This window comes from Mytilus edulis, chromosome 7, assembly GCF_963676685.1.
Source record: "Mytilus edulis chromosome 7, xbMytEdul2.2, whole genome shotgun sequence".
Classification (NCBI taxonomy): domain Eukaryota; kingdom Metazoa; phylum Mollusca; class Bivalvia; order Mytilida; family Mytilidae; genus Mytilus; species Mytilus edulis.
In genome coordinates, this window is record NC_092350.1 from 17,566,505 (window position 1) to 17,585,630 (window position 19,126).

At 31.8% G+C, this 19,126-nt stretch overlaps 1 protein-coding gene and 1 long non-coding RNA gene across 2 annotated transcripts; both read left to right on the forward strand.

Annotated features, from left to right (window-relative positions):
- The first annotated feature begins 4,522 nt into the window (after nucleotides 1–4,522).
- Nucleotides 4,523–9,644, forward strand: LOC139480899 (uncharacterized). Its single transcript, XR_011654532.1, has 3 exons — nucleotides 4,523–4,614; nucleotides 8,247–8,334; nucleotides 8,965–9,644. It is a non-coding gene; the product is annotated as an uncharacterized lncRNA (long non-coding RNA).
- A 5,589-nt stretch (nucleotides 9,645–15,233) lies between these two features.
- LOC139480900 (protein FAM124A-like) lies at nucleotides 15,234–16,792 on the forward strand. The gene has a single exon (XM_071263842.1). The coding sequence runs from the start codon at nucleotides 15,574–15,576 to the stop codon at nucleotides 16,693–16,695; it is 1,122 nt and encodes a 373-aa protein (XP_071119943.1). The 5' UTR covers nucleotides 15,234–15,573; the 3' UTR covers nucleotides 16,696–16,792.
- Nucleotides 16,793–19,126: the final 2,334 nt, after the last annotated feature.

A 19,126-nucleotide genomic window follows, 5' to 3' on the forward strand; every position in this document is an offset into this window, starting at 1 on the left:
AATTCCCTCATTCAAAATTCGTCAAAAGGTATAAACTATAAAAATTTAAAAAAAAAAACTTGAAATTGAAGAATATTTTAATATTTTGGACTTCAAAGACGCTTTTGTTTTTTGTCGATTTCAAACGACTAATACTAAGTTGCCGATTGAAACAGGAAGATGGCAAAACGTAATCAGAGAAAACCGCTTTTGCCGTCTATGTAACAATCGACAAATAGGGGACGAATATCATTTTATATTATGAATGCAAATTTTTCAATCAAAAACGAAAAGAGTTTTTAACTGCATATTTTACAAAACGGCAAAATACAGTTAAATTCTCTGAAGTTATGTCAAGTACAAGAAAACCAGTTCTGAAGAAGCTTTGTTTTTTTTTATAGTAGAAAATATAAATACTTGTATTTGTCGGCCCGTGCTTGTACTCCTGGCTTGTAACTTTTGTAACCTCTCTCGCTTGTTTTGTACATATTGTAAATATTTATTGTTGTAGATTCAGATTCAATATTTTATTATAGTCTCACCACATACAAACATAAAATGAGATTCACATACATAGATTTAAAACATTAAAACATTTGCATTGCATGTACCAATCTTAAAAAGATTTATGAGAGACTTTTAAGATATACTATATACATATAAACTTATTTTTACACATTTAGAATTAAAAATTCTGACATAATATACATTTTTACTAAATGATATTAAAACATTTGTTTCTTTAAAAACTAGTGAAATAAAATACTATTTCTTCTTAATAAAATGTTGTTGCAGGTTTTGGCAACTATAGCAGCAACATTGTCATTACTAAATAAAAATATAAATTTTTCATTATCTGATAAAAGGTTAAAATGTTCATTAAAATGTAAAGCTTCATGTATCATGATTTGTCTTAGATCCACATATAATGGGCATTTTAAAATGACATGCATTTCATCTTCAACAATAGAGCTACAGTTAAAACATGTCCTCTCGTGGACTTCTTTCTTTTCATATCTTCCAGTTTCTAGTTTTAGTGGAGCTACCCCACATCTAAATTTAGCAAATGAACTTCTGTTCTTTAAAGATATAATATTTTGCAAATAATTTTCAGTACAATAGTTATTTTTAAACAATTTGTAAGTTCTTAATTTACTTCCCTCTGCATATGCAGCAACTCTTGTACACCAGTTTGATTTAAAATTATCAAATACATCCTCCTCAATTTGTTTAATACAATTTTTGTTTAATACATTTGATTCAAAATTACAATATTGCTCATAATTATACAATTTTAACATTTCTATAACTCTAAAACTCCAGTTTTTAATTCTAGTATTACACTTTCGTATAGACCACTTAAAAATTTTAAAATTTATCCTGTGTGGGTCCATTATGGAACACCTAGCCCAATGTCTCAAGACACTTGACCATTGTTTAACGCATGGAGGTTTCCAGCCCATATCACCAGCTATGGCATCATTTGGTGTGTATTTGCCAACACCCATGAAAAATCTCATGGCCCTGTTTTGGACTGCATTTATGCAGGAAAAGTCTCTTGTTCCCCAAATACCTGCGCCATAACTAATAACTGACCATACCATTGTATCATACAGTTTTGAAAAAATTTTGTGCTGGAAACCACCATGCATTTTACTCTTTACAATTAATAATCCTAATGCTCTACTGGCTGACTTCGCTACTGCCTTAGCCATTAACTGATAATCTAAATATTCAGTAAGTAATAAGCCTAAATATTGATAACTCTTTACACATTCTATACTATTACCACCAATAGAAAAAATACATTTAGTTTGTAAAACAGCTGGATTTCTAAAATGCATGATCTTAGATTTATTTATATTAACTGTCAGCTCATTATTGAGACACCATGTATTAAGCACATTCAACATTTTTTGTAAATCTTCTTCATTCTCTGCCATTAAAATAACATCATCAGCATATAACAATATAGCTAATTTTTCTTCATCTATGTTAATACCAATATTCAAAGCATTAATGTCATCAACCAAATTATTTATATATATATTAAACATTATAGATGATAAAACACAACCTTGTTTCAATCCAGAATCAACATTAAACCAGTCAGTCATATTACCATTAATACGTACACTACATTCTACATTAGAGTATAAAGCTTTTAAAGAATACATAAACTTTGAACTTATACCTAGATTTTCTAGTTTGTTGAACAAAAAAACTCTATTAATTGAGTCATATGCTTTCTTAAAGTCTATAAAAGCTACATATGTTGATAATTTACACTTTTTCCTGGTTTCTATTATTGATGTTATAGTGCTTATATGATCAATTGTACTTTTGCCTTTCATAAAACCGTTTTGCTCGTCGTTAATTATCTCCCTTTCATCTAACCATTTGACTAATCTTTCATTTAAAATACTACAATACATCTTGTATGTGAATGGAGCTAGAGTTATGCCTCTATAAGATAAGGGGTCTCTAGGATCTGATGTAGAACATTTTGGTATTGGGGTTATAATTCCCTTATTCCATATATTTGGTACATTACCAGAACTGAAACATAAGTTAAATAATTTATGTAAAATAGAAATAATAGAGATATTTTTACAAAACTCAGCTTGAATAAGGTCAATTCCTGCACTTTTACAATTTTTTGCATTCATTACAACTTTATGAACCTCATCAATAGTAATTTCCTTATCTAAATCAATACAAATAATATTTTCTTTAAGAATACAATTATCAAAAAAAAAATACAAATTGTATTTGTTATCTCTGTACCGATGTAATGCATTTGCTTTATGAGAATAAAGATATATAAGTAACTTCTTTAAATATACACAAGTCATAATTACATTGGCCAGAGGGTAACTTGATAATTAGAGGATCAAAGGATTTAATTAAGACAATCCAAGACTGCTACCTCTATATTTTATTATACATATCTTTATTAGCCTCATTTAGGGTGATACAGCAATTGCAAAACGGGTAGATACGATCTGTAATCAAATAATTAAACTAATCAAAAGTTTATTTAGAGTAACCATATGCCGGATGAACAAAAAGTTTGCCATTTATTGAAAAACATATGGTTTTATATAACAAGAAAACTTCTCTAGTATTCTAAACATTTATCACGTACCCCCTCCCCCAAACCTCCGCTTCAAGCTCTAGATTCGCGCCTGCACATTGTGAATTATATTTCTTACATCACGATGCTTATTACATTATAAAATAAAATGGTATTCATCTTCAATTGTTGAAATAAAGATGAATTGCTAAAAAAAAGCATTGACATCAGTTTTAAAGTTATTGTTCATAGGAGACAGTTATGATTTATAGTCTCTTTTAAAAACGTAATATAATTTTACCTCTTGGAGTTTTTCTACATTACTTCTGTAATCGGATTTTGAAAAACCCCACGGACACCACATACTCTCATGCATATGTCACTCATTCAAGGTATAATGATAATATATGTAAACTCTTGTGTTGTTAACAAGGAAACGAAATCTCAAAAGCATTTTTGTCTCAATTTGTATCTCAAAATAGGGTTCTTTAATTTAAAAAAAAGCTTGCATAGCAATTTCCTTAAAACAAAATATAACAAAGGCAAAGTTTTAAAACACAAAATTCATTTTTTTTTTAATTTTTCTTTCATAAACTTGAAAATTTACCACGCTAAACCGTTAAGTTTATTCAACAACAACCATTAATTAATCAATAAGTAACGATAAAAAGACAATTGTGTATTGGATTAGGTTGATTGAACATGATGATTATTGAATTTGCAATAAGCCGTTGGTCACGTGCCGAGTGGCACGCGTTGATTAAAAAGTCATTTAACTTCAAAATTACAATACAATACAATACAATACAATACAATATTTTTATTTTCCAAATTAAAGGGCCCATTAAGAGCATAACATTAATTACAACATGACATAAACATTACAGAGTGATTAAAGAAACATAAAATAATAATTGAAATTCAAATGCATGAAGAAAGGATCAGTGGTCAAGGGGAGATAATTTTGATATATTTTAGAGTATCTAACTAATTTTCTGATTTACAATATCTATTGATACCTAACTTTACAGATATGAGGTATTTAATCATATCCTCCTATATATCCATATTCTCTGTGATCTTAAAACATCGTTTTAGTGTCCTTAATGCAAAAACTTTCTTCTTAGTCAGCGCCTTTAAGAATTCCTTTGCGGTATTTCTACACACCGAAATATATGGCCTTATTGGTAAAATACCCACGTGAAAATACCACAGTGTTAGTGTCACTAATAGTCAAAATATTGTGCCGTGAAAACTGGAAATGAAGTTTAGCGGGACATAGGAAATTACAAAAATATTAGAATTGTTTACTTACATAGTGTAAGCGGGATACGGGAATCTAAAAAAATTAAATAGTAACTATAAAGCGAGATCCGTGAACAGAACCCCAAATGAGACCCCATTAGTTGTGGCTTATTTTTGGTCTTTTTAGCTAGTTTCCTTCCTCTACATTACTTGTAAGTTGGTCGTTTTTGTAAAGCAGCACTCGAGGTTTGACAGTATATTACCAAGAAATGCACAAAATATTGAAAAAGAAGGTTTAGAAAATTTAAATAATGGTATGCACACACACTCCCCTGTCAGCACAGACAATTATATTTTTGTAAACGCGCCAAACTCATTTCTTCCACAGTGAGACAAGCTTTACAATGTTGATGGTGGTGAAAATCTAGTCCAAATAATTATTACGTCTTGCAAGGCTATTTTATTTCTGGAACGCTTTCCTCTGACGAAGCCGAAATGTGAAACCAAATCAACAAGAAGTCTAACATCTATAATAGAACTGAATATAAAATCGAAATGTAAATGGGGAATGTATCAAAAGACCAAAGAGCAGATAGCAGCCAAAGGGCACCAATGGGTCTTCAATGCAACGAGAAAATCCCACAACCCGAGAAGGGGTTCCTAACCAAAGACAAATGGGAGGGGGGGGGGGGGTCCAACTACATGTCCCCATTCAATACAATACAATATGCTTTATTTGAAAAACACTCCGTCACATTGACATGTGAAACAAGAGGTAAATTACAAAATACAATCACATACAGTTAAAAAAAAAAAAAAAAAAACTTAGAAATAATTATATATGGAAAATTACTTTATATTATAATATTTTAACATTATAATATTTTAGTTAACTTTGAAATGAATATAGACACATTTTAAAATAATAAGTTAATATTTGTCAATGACAGTTAGTCCTTTCATTTTTGCTTAATTCTGATATTTCACATAGTACTCTGGAATATGCTGATTTCTGATATTTTTTAACTAATAAAGAATTGCATTCAAATAAATAATGGAATTCATTGCCAATTGCAGTCAAACACAGATTGCATGTCCTTTCTTCTTTTGGAATGACTTATACCATCTTCCCAGCTCTACTGGGATTTTACATTGCAGCATCTTAATTTTGAAATATATTTACGTTCGAATGGTGTTAATTTAAAAATTCAAATGCATTGATCGTCCAATAAAGAACAATGTAGAAAGGGGGGTTCCAACATGTCCAACCCTCAGACCCTCCTGGATCCCTGCCTGTGAGGCATGCTTTAGCTTGCCATTAATGTATACTAGTAGACTGATAATGGACGTCATATTAAACTCTTTGATATTAAAAAAGAAACTAAAATAAAAATCATACAAAGGTCACAAAGGCCATAATCTGGCTCCTGACGTGGGAAAAGTGCAAAATGCAGTGGGGATGAAAGCCTTTACTGTAAATTCCTGAAATTACAATTATATAAATCATCTCACATCTTTGCGCATTTCTTGAAATTGGTCATATTAATAAATGCATGCAATATTTTCAGAAAATTTCAATATATAGGCTTTTTAAAAAAAGCCAATCTTGTGCATGATTTATCAATGATTATACTTGCACAATTAACGCATGTTGTTCTCAAAACTAAGAGGTGTCTATGCTATTTATGACAATTTTCATGGTTCAGTGGTTATAGTTAAGTTTTTGTGTTTTGGTCTGTTTTTCTCATACTTTATGCAATAGGTCTACTATATTTGTTGTATGAAATGATTGTAAGGTGAACATGTCTAGTGGGATGATGTCATCTGACCTTGACCTCATTTTCATGGTTCAGTGGTCAAAATTAAGTTTTTGAGTTTTGGTCTTTATCTATTAAATACTATAAGCCATAGGTCAACTGTATTTGGTGTATAGAAATATTTTATGATCTATATGTCAGTGGCACAGGTTTTATTTGACCTTGATCTCATTTTCACGGTTCATTGATCAGTGTTTTTGTGATTTGGTCTATTTTTCTTAAACTATAAGTAATAGGTCAACTATAATTGTTGCATTGAAGCCTTGTTAGCTGTATATGTCTGCCTGGCATGGTTCATCTGACATTGAGGCTTAAATTAAAATATTATTTGTTTGCCCTTTACCGACCGACTCTATAAATTCGTTCCGACTGAAAATCTTTTATTTGTATTTACCAGCAATATTTTGTTTTAATTATTTTTTGTTCCTCCCGAAAATCTTATATTTGTATTTCCTGCTCAAAACTTTTTTACCGGAATCCACAGGTTTTATCTTCCCCGTATAAGGTTAAGTCCATTTGGTATCACGTCAGCGTTTGGCATGAACACTTGCATTTAGAGATTCAAAGCTTTTGATTGAAGTCGATGTTGAAAGTATAACCAACGTTGCCCTTTATACTTGAAGAGCAGGGTTCATTCAAAAAAGTTTGTCCAATACAAAATTATCAACGTGTGTACAAAATATTTTGTTAACGGATGTTGTATCCTATATAACATGTATAAGGATGACGTTTAGTGATTCGTATATCCGGATGATTATGTTATTGCTGCCTATTACCAGCTTTGACATTTTATTTATATCTGAAATGAACCGAAGTCCTGTAAATTGGAGAATAATTGGCAGTAAAATCGCCAAGTTTTCCTTGCAGACCATTTATAAATGCGATGTAAAATATGTGACATTTGAGTTTCAAGTCTTTTAGCTTTTTTTTTATAACACCCGGACACACTCAGTCTCTAGGGTTGTAAATAAAGTAAGATAAATGCTTAGTTTTAGCTTTTTTAACTGGTTGCATGATGACGATGGTGGGAAATGCACTGCTGGGCAGTGGCTTTATATTCTAGTCAAATATTTTTTTTTTTATTTCACAGATATCATCTCTGATAATTTCAGTTCAAATTTTGATAAAATTGGTAGAATGTCGGAATGACACATACTATAGATAGGGGTTGGAGGGTCCGGATCCTGAAATCCCGGGCTTTAAAACATGAAATCCTGAGCTCCCGAATTTAAATAAATTTAAATTCTGCATCCCAAAAATTAAAAAAAAAAACAATTCCTGGAAATCCTGAAATCCTGAGCTTAAAAACACCCAATCCCGAAGTCCCGATAAAGGTCCTACCCCCTAATAGATTGCACATAGTAAAGCTGTTTCACAAACCATGCTAGGGAGATATATATGATATTAATAAATCTTTCGGTCAAGTTAAGCGTACAAGGTACATGTACGTAGTACAGAATATCAGTGCAAGTTAAAACTCTTTAAAAGTTCCAGGCATATTATTGTTGAAAATATGCTCGAGCCCTATATTTTGATATTTAAAAACAAATAGAAGTGCATATAAATTAACTTCACATTATACATGATAATTTTTTTTCATAACTTCCTGGGACTATTTAGAAACTTTAATAAAAGTAAAGATTAGTAAAATCGATCATTCTTAAAACAAGAGCAAATACAGACAAAAATGATATCATTCAGATATTGTATCTATAAAATAAAATATTATACCTACCTGCCTACCCATGACAAAAAATGTACCGAGCCAAGTTATTTTATGGGAAAGAAAAATAAAATATTTTACCTACCTACCTACCTTGTTTCAAAAAATAGGGTCGGAAAAGGGCAAACAAACAATATTTTAATTTAGGCCTGACCTCATTCCCATGGTTCATTAGTCTTTATTTATTTATCTTGGTTAATGTTAAGTTTATGTGACAGTTGTGATAAAGCTTTATACTTAGGACTATCAACATATTATCAATGATTAGTAAAAGAAGGCGAGACATTTCAGCATGTGCACTCTTCTTATTAAACACACATTAATATACATCATGTACATTAAACAGCAAAAAAAAATATTGATGCAAGATGCCATTCAATAATAACTTTTACTCTTTTATGTATAGGACAAGAACTATAGAAGATACAGAGAAATTATAAACAGCAGAAATGATAGGCAATTTAAAATTTGCAGAAGCAAACTAAACCTAAATGGTAAGGCCACTTTTATTTATTTTTTTAAAGTTGTTGAACTTGAAAGATGATAATCATGATTACTATAAAAATTAAAAGATGTGGTATATTAAATATGAAAACTATCATGGCTTTAAGAAAGCAATTGTAGGCCTGTGACGACCTTCAATAATGAGAAAATCCATACCCTATAGTCAAAGTAGGCAGCTATAAAAGACCCAAAGATGAAAAATTGAAACAATCCAACATGTCCAAAGTGTAAAACTAATTGCCTAGTTTATTACAAAATAAATTACAAAAAATAAATATAACCAGTATGAAACAACAACAACAACAACCACTAAATTTTAGTGTCAGACTAAACTTACAAAAACTACAGGCTCTGAACTTTGGACAGGCACAATAGGAATATGGCAACCTATGATGTAAATTTCCTGCAAACACAGACTGGACTAATGTAAATCAACTAATTTTTCGCGACTACTTTATTTTGCGTTTTATACTTTCTAGTCTACATCACAGCTAATTATTTTTCGCAAGGTTCAAGTTTACTTAATGAATTTTAATAAAGAAAGCTACATATGAAAAACATTTATTGCTGTTTCTCTCTCCATTTATAACATTTTATTTGTTTATTTTGTGTATTTATAGGTGATCAGACATCTTGGTTTTCACGATCAATAGGTCATTACTGAAGAGGAAACTTAAAGTTGAAATTTATTTACAAAGTGCATAATTGGATTAATTTGAACTGGAATGTGTGCTTTCCTGCAAAAAAGAAACAGGAAATTTCATCATTATCACATGATAATGCCAATAAACAAAATGGAGTTCTATCATAGATACACAAAAACACTATTGCATAAAAGCAACAACATATTATATATATTATTCGAAAGAAAGGAGAATGCAGAACAAATACTATTTTGTTGTTGAAAAAAGGAACACCAGTTTTATCCACTCATTTACATCGCTCCCTCATATCAAATATACGGAAGAAGATCATTGAAGAACAATTTGCAAAAATGTTTTCTCTTAGAATTGAAGGAAAATGTTAAGTGAATGGAATAATGTATTCACTGAATTCTTACGTAGTGGATTGAAAACTGTACACAAGCTGAAACAGAAGAAAATTTTAATTTAAAATAACACGAAAAGTGTATATTTTATTATTTAATCTGCAAATATATAAACAAATTCTTTAGAACACCACAAATGGTATAACATTCAAATTGGTTGCTTATTAATGTATTGCATTGAAACAATTACATGAATTACAAAGAAAACAGAATCATTTGCTACAAATTTTTGTTATAAATCATAGTTAAATTTTATAAAAAGTATGAACAATACCTAGATATAAACAGTCAGACTTTATCAATTTTCAATGTCATTAAAATGTTGAGTCAAACATTTATGAAAGTTTTGAATATCATTTGCATCAACTATACAGTCTTGTAATAATTATATTCATACTGTTTGTATACATGGTATAGCGAAGAAATGTTTAACAAGAACAAATAAGGGAAATTTGATGTTCAGAAATTTCTTTAGAGGAAATTTGAAGAACAATGATTTCATTAGAGGAAATTTGTTGTCTTGAAGGAAATCTTTTTCCCTTGAAAAAACAATTTCCCTTGAGGAAAAAACAATTTCCCTTTGAGGAAAAATCTTTTTCCTTTAGGGAAATTTGATTTCCCTTGAGGAAAACAACTATTCCTCTAAGGAAATTGTTGAAAAAGGGGCATAACTTTTTCAACAGTGGTGCTAGAGCCAAACAATTTTAGGACAAATATCAGGGAACCAATACCAACCAAGTTATCAACTTCATTTTGACTTAACTCCAAAAATTGAGGTGAACAACTTTTGCACTCAGCGGAATTGCAAACTTGTCCCGGAGACAAATCTGCTTTTCTGAGATGTTTTACAAGGTTCCAAAAATGTGTTATCCTCTACAGCTTTCCATCCAGCTAAGGCAGAAGTATATTCTCTTTTATTCTCATATATCCAGTATTTGCAACAAATTGTAATTTTTCTGAAGAAAAAAATTCAAATGGAAAATAATGTTTGTATTGTACATGTTGTAATATAGTATGTTCCCATGGGAAGAAAAATTGTTCCTATGTGAAAAAAAATTGTTCCCATGGGAAGAAAAATTGTTCCCATGGGAAGAAGATTTGTTCCCATGGGAAGAAATATTGTTCCCATGGGAAGAAAAATTGTTCCCATGGGAAGAAAATTTGTTCCCATGGGAAGAATTAATTCCCATGGGAACTTTTTGTATTCATCTTTTCCCATGGGAACTTTAAAGTTCCTATGGGAACTCTAAACTTCCCATGGGAAAAGTAATTTTTCCCATGGGAACTTCCAATGTTCCCATGGGAAATTCTAATATTCCCATGGGAATTATCAAATTTCCCATGGGAAATGTACTTTTAATCAGCTGCAGTGACAAGAGTGACAACAGTGACAAGTTGGGACATATGGCATTTTTTTAATTTTTCAATAATCTATCACTGGGCAAATTTTTTTGTTGGATATCTTGTAAACCGACAAAGTCAGATTTGCCGATACCGGAATGGCAAATTTGTCCCGCACAGTGTTCAGTATAGTTAGTTTCTCTGTGTGTTACATTTGAACGTTCTGTCATGTCGTTTGTTTTCTCTTATATTTTAGTGTGAATTCACATTACTATTAGACGTGTCACGGTACTTATCTATCCCAAATTCATGTATTTGGTTTTGATGTTATATTTGTTATTCTCATAGGATTTTGTCTAATGCTTAGTCCGTTTCTGTGTGTGTTACATTTTAATGTTGTGTCGTTGTTCTCCTCTTAGTATGAAATTCAAAACAGTGTGGCTGTGGCCATTGATTGACACATTAAATTCATCCATTGACTGGGACAATTTACGTGAACGTTTGTCTGTAACGACCACTGTTCACGACTTACCTACGATAGACATTTAAACTGCGGGGTCACCAAAGGTTTCTAAACGCCTTTAATTATAAAGTAATTCGAAAAAATAATCAGGAATAACCTTTATGTTTTGATTTATATAATTGGTATAAATCAAAACATCGTGTTATTTCTGATTATTTTTTTCGACTTACTTTATTGAGGTGTTGAGAACCTTTGGTGACCCCATAGTTTAAGTGTCTTTAAAAAGTACATAGTGATCAGTGGTCGTAACATACAAACGTTCACCTAAATTGTCCCAGTCAATGGATGAATTTAATGTGTCAATCAATGGCCACAGCCACACTGTTTTGAATTTCATTCTATATTTAATGCGTTTCCCTCAGTTTTAGTTTGTAACCCCGATTTTGTTTTTGTCAATGGATTTATGAGTTTTGAACAGCGGTATACTACTGTAGCCTTTATTTGTTATTGTTCCTATTATTCTGGCACCAAAATTGCAAAATATATATCAAGAGAGATTTTTCTCTTAAATTTTAAGTTTTATTTTGACCAAGAAATACATTGCCAATCTGCTATCAAGTTGTGTGATTACAAATATGGTGATGTAAGTGTAATGCCGTTGGAGGATATCCAGAAGTAATGTAAAACTATATAAAACTTGTCTGTCAAATTCTCAAAGCTACCGACATTTCTGCGAAATGTTGCTAAAACTTTTCGAAAATTGTACTTTTATTAAACTGATTATGATGTTAAACTGAAACTGCATAAAAAATGAAACCATCTCGAAAGTGTGATACCGAGTATATGTCTTATGGTCGTGCACTTACTTTGATGTACTCTCAATAGTTAATGTATTCAGGGAATGCGGAGAACCATGCAAGTTATTTATTAATAATTTATACTTTTTAAGTTATGATATCTCAGTAGTTGCACATTAATAGCTCGATGTATAAATGATTTACATGCAGAAAATGTAAATAAGTTTTAAGCAGGTGATTTGTATGAGTAAGTTATAAGACCCAGTGAAGAGAAAATTAAGATTTCAATTTTTAATTAATTTGATAATGGCTTCGTGAATAAATGTATATTACTAGGTAAATTAGATTCAAGGAATAATGGACTAACTTTATGTATTCATTATTGAACTGCATTTTTTTAGTTTTGTGTGTGAATTATTAATAATAACCCTTTATTCCTTTAATATTTTTAATACACTATTAATTTGACTGAAACACTCAATATGGATCCATCTAAAGTACGATTATAATGTCTGGATCTAGACAAATCAACGAATTATGTTGTTTGGATACTATAATGCAATTGTAAGATGTCTCATGGGACACAGGGCACTACCCGGAAATATGAGCCTTTAAATGGTGTCATACCACCAATTAAAAGTCCCTATCTGTTCAACCAAATATTGCAATTTTCACAGCTTTCTAAATATTTTACCTTAAGTTTAACTTCATAGAAACTAGGTATATCCTGAATTGTACAGGTGTCACCTTTCTGCATGCCAATTTTCAACATACATTCAAAATCATATAAGAAAGCAGAGAGCTTCCGAAAGGAGGTACCACTAAAAATAACCCCTGGTTTTCTGGAAATCTTAAATTAGTATACTATGGAGCGCATTAATCCTCAATTTTTAATGCAAACTCATAGACAGGTAAATTTTAGCTCAAAATGGTCTTAATATATTTCTCTATCAACAAAACTTTCATTTCTGCAAATTTGTCAGTTAGTTTAGGTGAACAATGACATCAAATGCACTTTTTTTTGTCCGAGTAGGCCTACTTTCACATACGTTCTAAATTTGAGGGAGTAATTGGTGGTATGACACCTTTATTATATATGAGGTCGGAATAGTAATTTGATTATACTGGAGTATCCTATTTTCACCTCAATTTTCCATTCTGTTCTTCCTCTTTGTTCACAGGGGATATAAGCTCATTTCTATTATGTCAAATTTTCTTTTTTGATGGACTGTACATTTCTTATTTGATTCGATGTGTGCGTGACATTTTTATAATCAATTTTCAAATACAAAGTTTCTTTATTTTCTTTCATCATTGGAATTCTGTAAAATTATACTCCATGCAAGCGAGTCAGGGCGTCTTCATGCATTGTTAATGAAAGTTCTCTCTATGAAATCAATCATAACAATATACACCGAAATGACTCGAGTGAAAGACGGTGTGATTGAACATCAGCAGGATAAAATCTATGAACTTGCTTCTAGTTATGCAGAGGGAAAAGGACAGGTTATTTTTAGAGCTTGTGATCATCCTTGATATGAACTTATTGTTTTGTTGGTTTCTGTATATATTTTGCTGTTTATGTTGGTATTAAAGAGTCGGTGCTTGTCGGAGCTGAATTGCATTGTACGACTTTAAATGTACTTGTACCTTTTGTTTTTCCAATGGTGACAGTCGACATTAAAACGGCAAGTGTTGAGATGACAAAACCTAGTTTAACGTAGACGCAATATAGTTGGTTTCAAATCAGGAATACGTATTCAATGTAGACGCAATATAGTTGGTTTCAAATCAGGAATACGTATTCAATGTAGACGCAATATAGTTTGTTTCAAATCAGGAATACGTATTCAATGTAGACGCAATATAGTTGGTTTCAAATCAGGAATACGTATTCAATGTAGACGCAATTTAATTGGTTTCAAATCAGAAATACGTATTCAATGTAGACGCAATATAGTTGGTTTCAAATCAGGAATACGTATTCAATGTAGACGCAATTTAATTGGTTTCAAATCAGGAATACGTATTCATTCCAATTAAGTAACATCTAGATAGAAATACGGAGATGTGGTATGAGTTCCAATGAGACAACTCACGGAGATGTGGTATGAGTTCCAATGAGACAACTCTCCTTACAATGTGGTATGAGTTCCAATGAGACAACTCACGGAGACGTGGTATGAGTTCCAATGAGACAACTCACGGAGATGTGGTATGAGTTCCAATGAGACAACTCAAGGAGATGTGGTATGAGTTCCAATGAGACAACTCTCCTTACAATGTGGTATGAGTTCCAATGAGACAACTCACGGAGATGTGGTATGAGTTCCAATGAGACAACTCACGGAGATGTGGTATGAGTTCCAATGAGACAACTCACGGAGATGTGGTATGAGTTCCAATGAGACAACTCTCCTTACAATGTGGTATGAGTTCCAATGAGACAACTCTCCATCCAAGTCACAACTTTTAAAAAAGTAAACCACTATAGGTCAAAGTACGGCCTTCAACACGGATCCTTGGCTTACATCGAACATCAAGCGATAAAGAGCCCAATGACTAGTGTCAAAGCATTCAAACAGGAAAACCAATCGAAATGTCTTTTTAGGTTTGTGTCTTTGATTTTATCTTTACCGATGATCCAAGATCTCCATCTATCTTTATGGATATGCAGATATTTTTTATTTCTTTATTATACTTGCTTACGGAATAAAGTATTATTATTATTATTTTAGTTGTTGTTTACGTCTGCAAGGTGTATTATTGATTGTAATCCATCATCGACCACCTGTATATATACTTCCATCGTTATATAAACTTCTATACAAACAAGCATAGAAATAGCATTTCAATCAATTAAATCTCTTAAAACCTTTACGTTTGTATAATTTACCCGTGATGTATTGCTCTCTTAAATTCCACATTTATTTCCTAATCAAACGGAACCGTACTAGATATTAAATGTTGATTATTTTGATTCACCCATTTCGGTTCATCCATCCGTAACGTTGCGAGAGGTTTTTATTATAAAATAGTTAAAATGTCAATTTTTGAACAGGTTTTATTATCAAAGCTATCATAGGATATTGTGAACTTACACATCACAGTATGGTGTTAGTATCCATTATAAATCAGATTTAAATGAACAAATTTTAATCCAATCAGATAGAAGAGATTTTACGCTACTGAACATAGGGGTGGATCTCTACAAAAGACCTACAAAATACCATTAACTTCATTCATACATTTATTTTTAACACGGATAACACGTGGAGTTTGATGTCAATAAACGAGAAAAAATATGATTTAAGAAGCTGATCACCTGAAATTACCTGAATCAAGCGAACGACAGAACTTGACTATATTTACCAGGAAATTGGATTCTTTAGCAACATACGATAATATTGGAATTTCTTATTTGGATTAATCAACTCTTTTCACAGGAGAGAAGGAATGCTACATCAACATTTTTGTGACACGCAATTTAATCTGATAAAATGTGAAAATATTTTTTACGATATTATCTATCCGATCTTAAACATTAAATGAGTTGTTTGATCACAATTTATTTGCGTGTATGACAATGGAAAACGCCAATCTTGCCGATCCGTATACTTGTACAGTCCGAATTATGGCACCAAAAGGAAAGTCGAAAGTTCTATGTAAGATTATATCGCCTCTGACTAAATGGATAGATCCATCGTTTCAGATACTAAAGATCTCTGAAGGAAGTCATATCAACACTGAAAAAATGACATGCAATGATGAAAATAGTGACGATGAAATGCTAATAACTCCAGCACTCAGCATTATGATGTTTTTGTCAGAAAGTGGAGCCGTCACATACGATGAACTAAAGGCAGTTTTAAAGAAACGACCTTGGAAACTTCATCATAAAATGGAATTAAAAAGTAAAATATCCCCCGATCGAACTATTGGTTGTCAGGAGTTTTATGGGTTAGCAGACGATATGCCGCTATGGTCAGTATGTCCAATTCATTGTGGCAACGAACATCTCAGATTCTTACTTCATGTGAGGAAATTTAAAGAAATGGTGGAATTTTATCGCATAATCACAAATGCTGAAATGGAAAGTTCAAAACCAGGATTTTGTATCTTTCCAATGTATACACAGCCAGGATTAGATTGTCAGCTGGCTTTAAAATACTCAAAACACATCGACCCCGTACCTATAGAGAATGTGATTCTAGTCTTTAAAGTACAATGTATGAAAAGTATCAAAGCTTCAGTGCAGTGTGTTATTACACAACTTGATGATATTACATACAATGTTTGTGATCCAGACGGAAATAAAATACAACTGAAAACGGACCCGGTTACACAGAGACAGACTCCGCCTGGATTAAGTGCAATGTCTGCAGTGAAAAACATCTTAGAGGATTATAAAACTTGTCGGAGTTCCTCGGACAGTTACGATTCCGGGAGGTTTTCTGACAGCGACTTGTGGTTCAGTGAAGCAGAGCAACAAGTGTCAGAAAATAACAAAAAAATACATTATAACATTAATAATGTAAGTTTGTCAGGGAATAAATCTTCTCATAGAACTGAAAGAAGTGAAGTGCGTAGTCAAACAAATGATGCTTCCCGAATCATTTATCAGAATCAAAAGAGTGACGGAGACGATAAGAAAACACATTGTAAATATCAGTCGTGTTTTAAAGAATCTGTGTACCTTTAACGGGTATATCATCAGGATTATTTTGTGAATTAACTAATATTGTGTGCAATGTCAGTACATTAACATCTCTTTTTCAAGTAAATTATAAACCAGAAAATGAATTTTGAGTTTGCTCATACCTTTAAAACCGATTTTGTATTCACACTGAGCGTCAATGGTATTAGGTACGCTATTTTTATTCTTTCATCCGATTTTTATCTTTGGATCCAGGTGTTATAAGGTGTATTGCAGTTTGGGTTGTTTTTTACTCATAAGATTAACCTCTCTATTTCTAAAGAATAAAAGGATAAAATTGAATGAATAAGTTACATGATACGCACACCTGCTGATTAGTAAGTAATTATTAAAACATTTTATGTAAATATGAATCACAGGTATATTATAAGTTCAGTAGAAATGGGTACATTTTTAAACCGGTCATAAGTCAAAATACTATGTCGGTTTAAATTTCAAATCGTTTTATTATAATTTATGATGAGCAAAGCTAAACGTCAACTGATTAGAACAGTCCAAACGTAGTGAAACCAATAGCACAATTATGTTTAACATATATATCTTCCGTTCATTTTATTTTATACAAATACGGCCGTTATTTTCTGTTTAAATTGTTTTACAGTTGTCAATTCGGGGCTTTATGGTATAGGCTATGGTCAATTCGGGGCTATATGGTATAGGCTATGGTCAATTCGGGGCTATATGGTATAGGCTATGGTCAATTCGGGGCTATATGGTATAGGCTATGGTCAATTCGGGGCTATATGGTATAGGCTATGGTCAATTCGGGGCTATATGGTATAGGCTATGGTCAATTCGGGGCTATATGGTATAGGCTATGGTCAATTCGGGGCTATATGGTATAGGCTATGGTCAATTCGGGGCTATATGGTATAGGCTATGGTCAATTCGGGGCTATATGGTATAGGCTATGGTCAATTCGGGGCTATATGGTATAGGCTATGGTCAATTCGGGGCTATATGGTATAGGCTATGGTCAATTCGGGGCTATATGGTATAGGCTATGGTCAATTCGGGGCTATATGGTATAGGCTATGGTCAATTCGGGGCTATATGGTATAGGCTATGGTCAATTCGGGGCTATATGGTATAGGCTATGGTCAATTCGGGGCTATATGGTATAGGCTATGGTCAATTCGGGGCTTTATTGTTTAGGCTATGGTCAATTCGGGGCTTTATTGTTTAGGCTATGGTCAATTCGGGGCTATATTGTATAGACTATGGTCAATTCGGGGCTATATGGTATAGGCTATGGTCAATTTGGGGCTATATGGTATAGGCTATGGTCAATTCGGGGCTATATTGTATAGGCTATGGTCAATTCGGGGCTATATGGTATAGGCTATGGTCAATTCGGGGCTATATGGTATAGGCTATGTGCAATGATGAATGCCGTACGGTACACTATATAGTTGTTAATTTCTGTGTCATATTGTCTTTTATTGAGAGTTGTCTCATTGGCAAATATTCCATATCTTCTATTTTATAATAAGAGTCTACTTTATGATTGTGAACCTTTCGATTGTTTAGCCGTTCGGAATTATTGACAATAATCTCAACACACTCGGAACTTTTCTGACAAACCTATTATAAATAAGGACACTAAAGCAATCTAAACAAATCTGATAAATATTATTTCTTTTTTTGACTATCGTTTTTGTATTTTGAAAGTGTTATGTAATTTCTCACTAAAGTCAGTTATTTAAACTATAAAATGTTAAAAGTAGATTTAATTAGAAGGCACTGTACTCTTTTTCAATTAATTACGACTGGTGAAGTGGTTGTAAAACGAATTTCGCATATATCAAAAGTTCTTTAAACATCTATATAAGTCTTTGTAACGTGTGATTTATCTAACAGATGATTAATTTTACATTATACTTTGAACACACAATAAAAATAAAAAACATACTCCATCAAAGAGAATCCGGACATCTACAAAAACACAATAAAAAATGAAAAAAAAAATATAAATTTAAAAATGCTGAAAGCTAAGTACATTTTATATACCCGATTATGCAATAAAATTGTGTTTAAAAGATTGTTACAGTTATATACCAAGAAAAAATAAAAGTTTTTGTTTTTAAGTAAGTTAGTTTAAAACCTTAACATGGTTCAATCACTAATGCATGTATCTCACTTACAGTGCATGTTTTATTGTTTATGGTTTAAGATGTCTATGAATTGAAAAGCACAACTATACGGATGAACTAACAAGTTTCCATCCCTTGTTTCCTTTCGCAATTTTCAAAAGAAGTAAACTGACATTTTTTTTTATTATTAAAAAGTCAAAGCTAAAAGTTTCCCACCTGAAAACATATTTAAAAAATGCGAATTCATTCTTCCCTTTAATGGTCAATGTTCTCACTATATAAAAACTAAAGGGCGCTTTAAAATATTTTTATTTGACAATTTT

Coding starts and splice junctions, on each gene's coding strand:
- LOC139480900 (XM_071263842.1), top strand. CDS start 15,574: ATGACAATGGAAAACGCCAATCTTGCCGATCCGTATACTTGTACAGTC.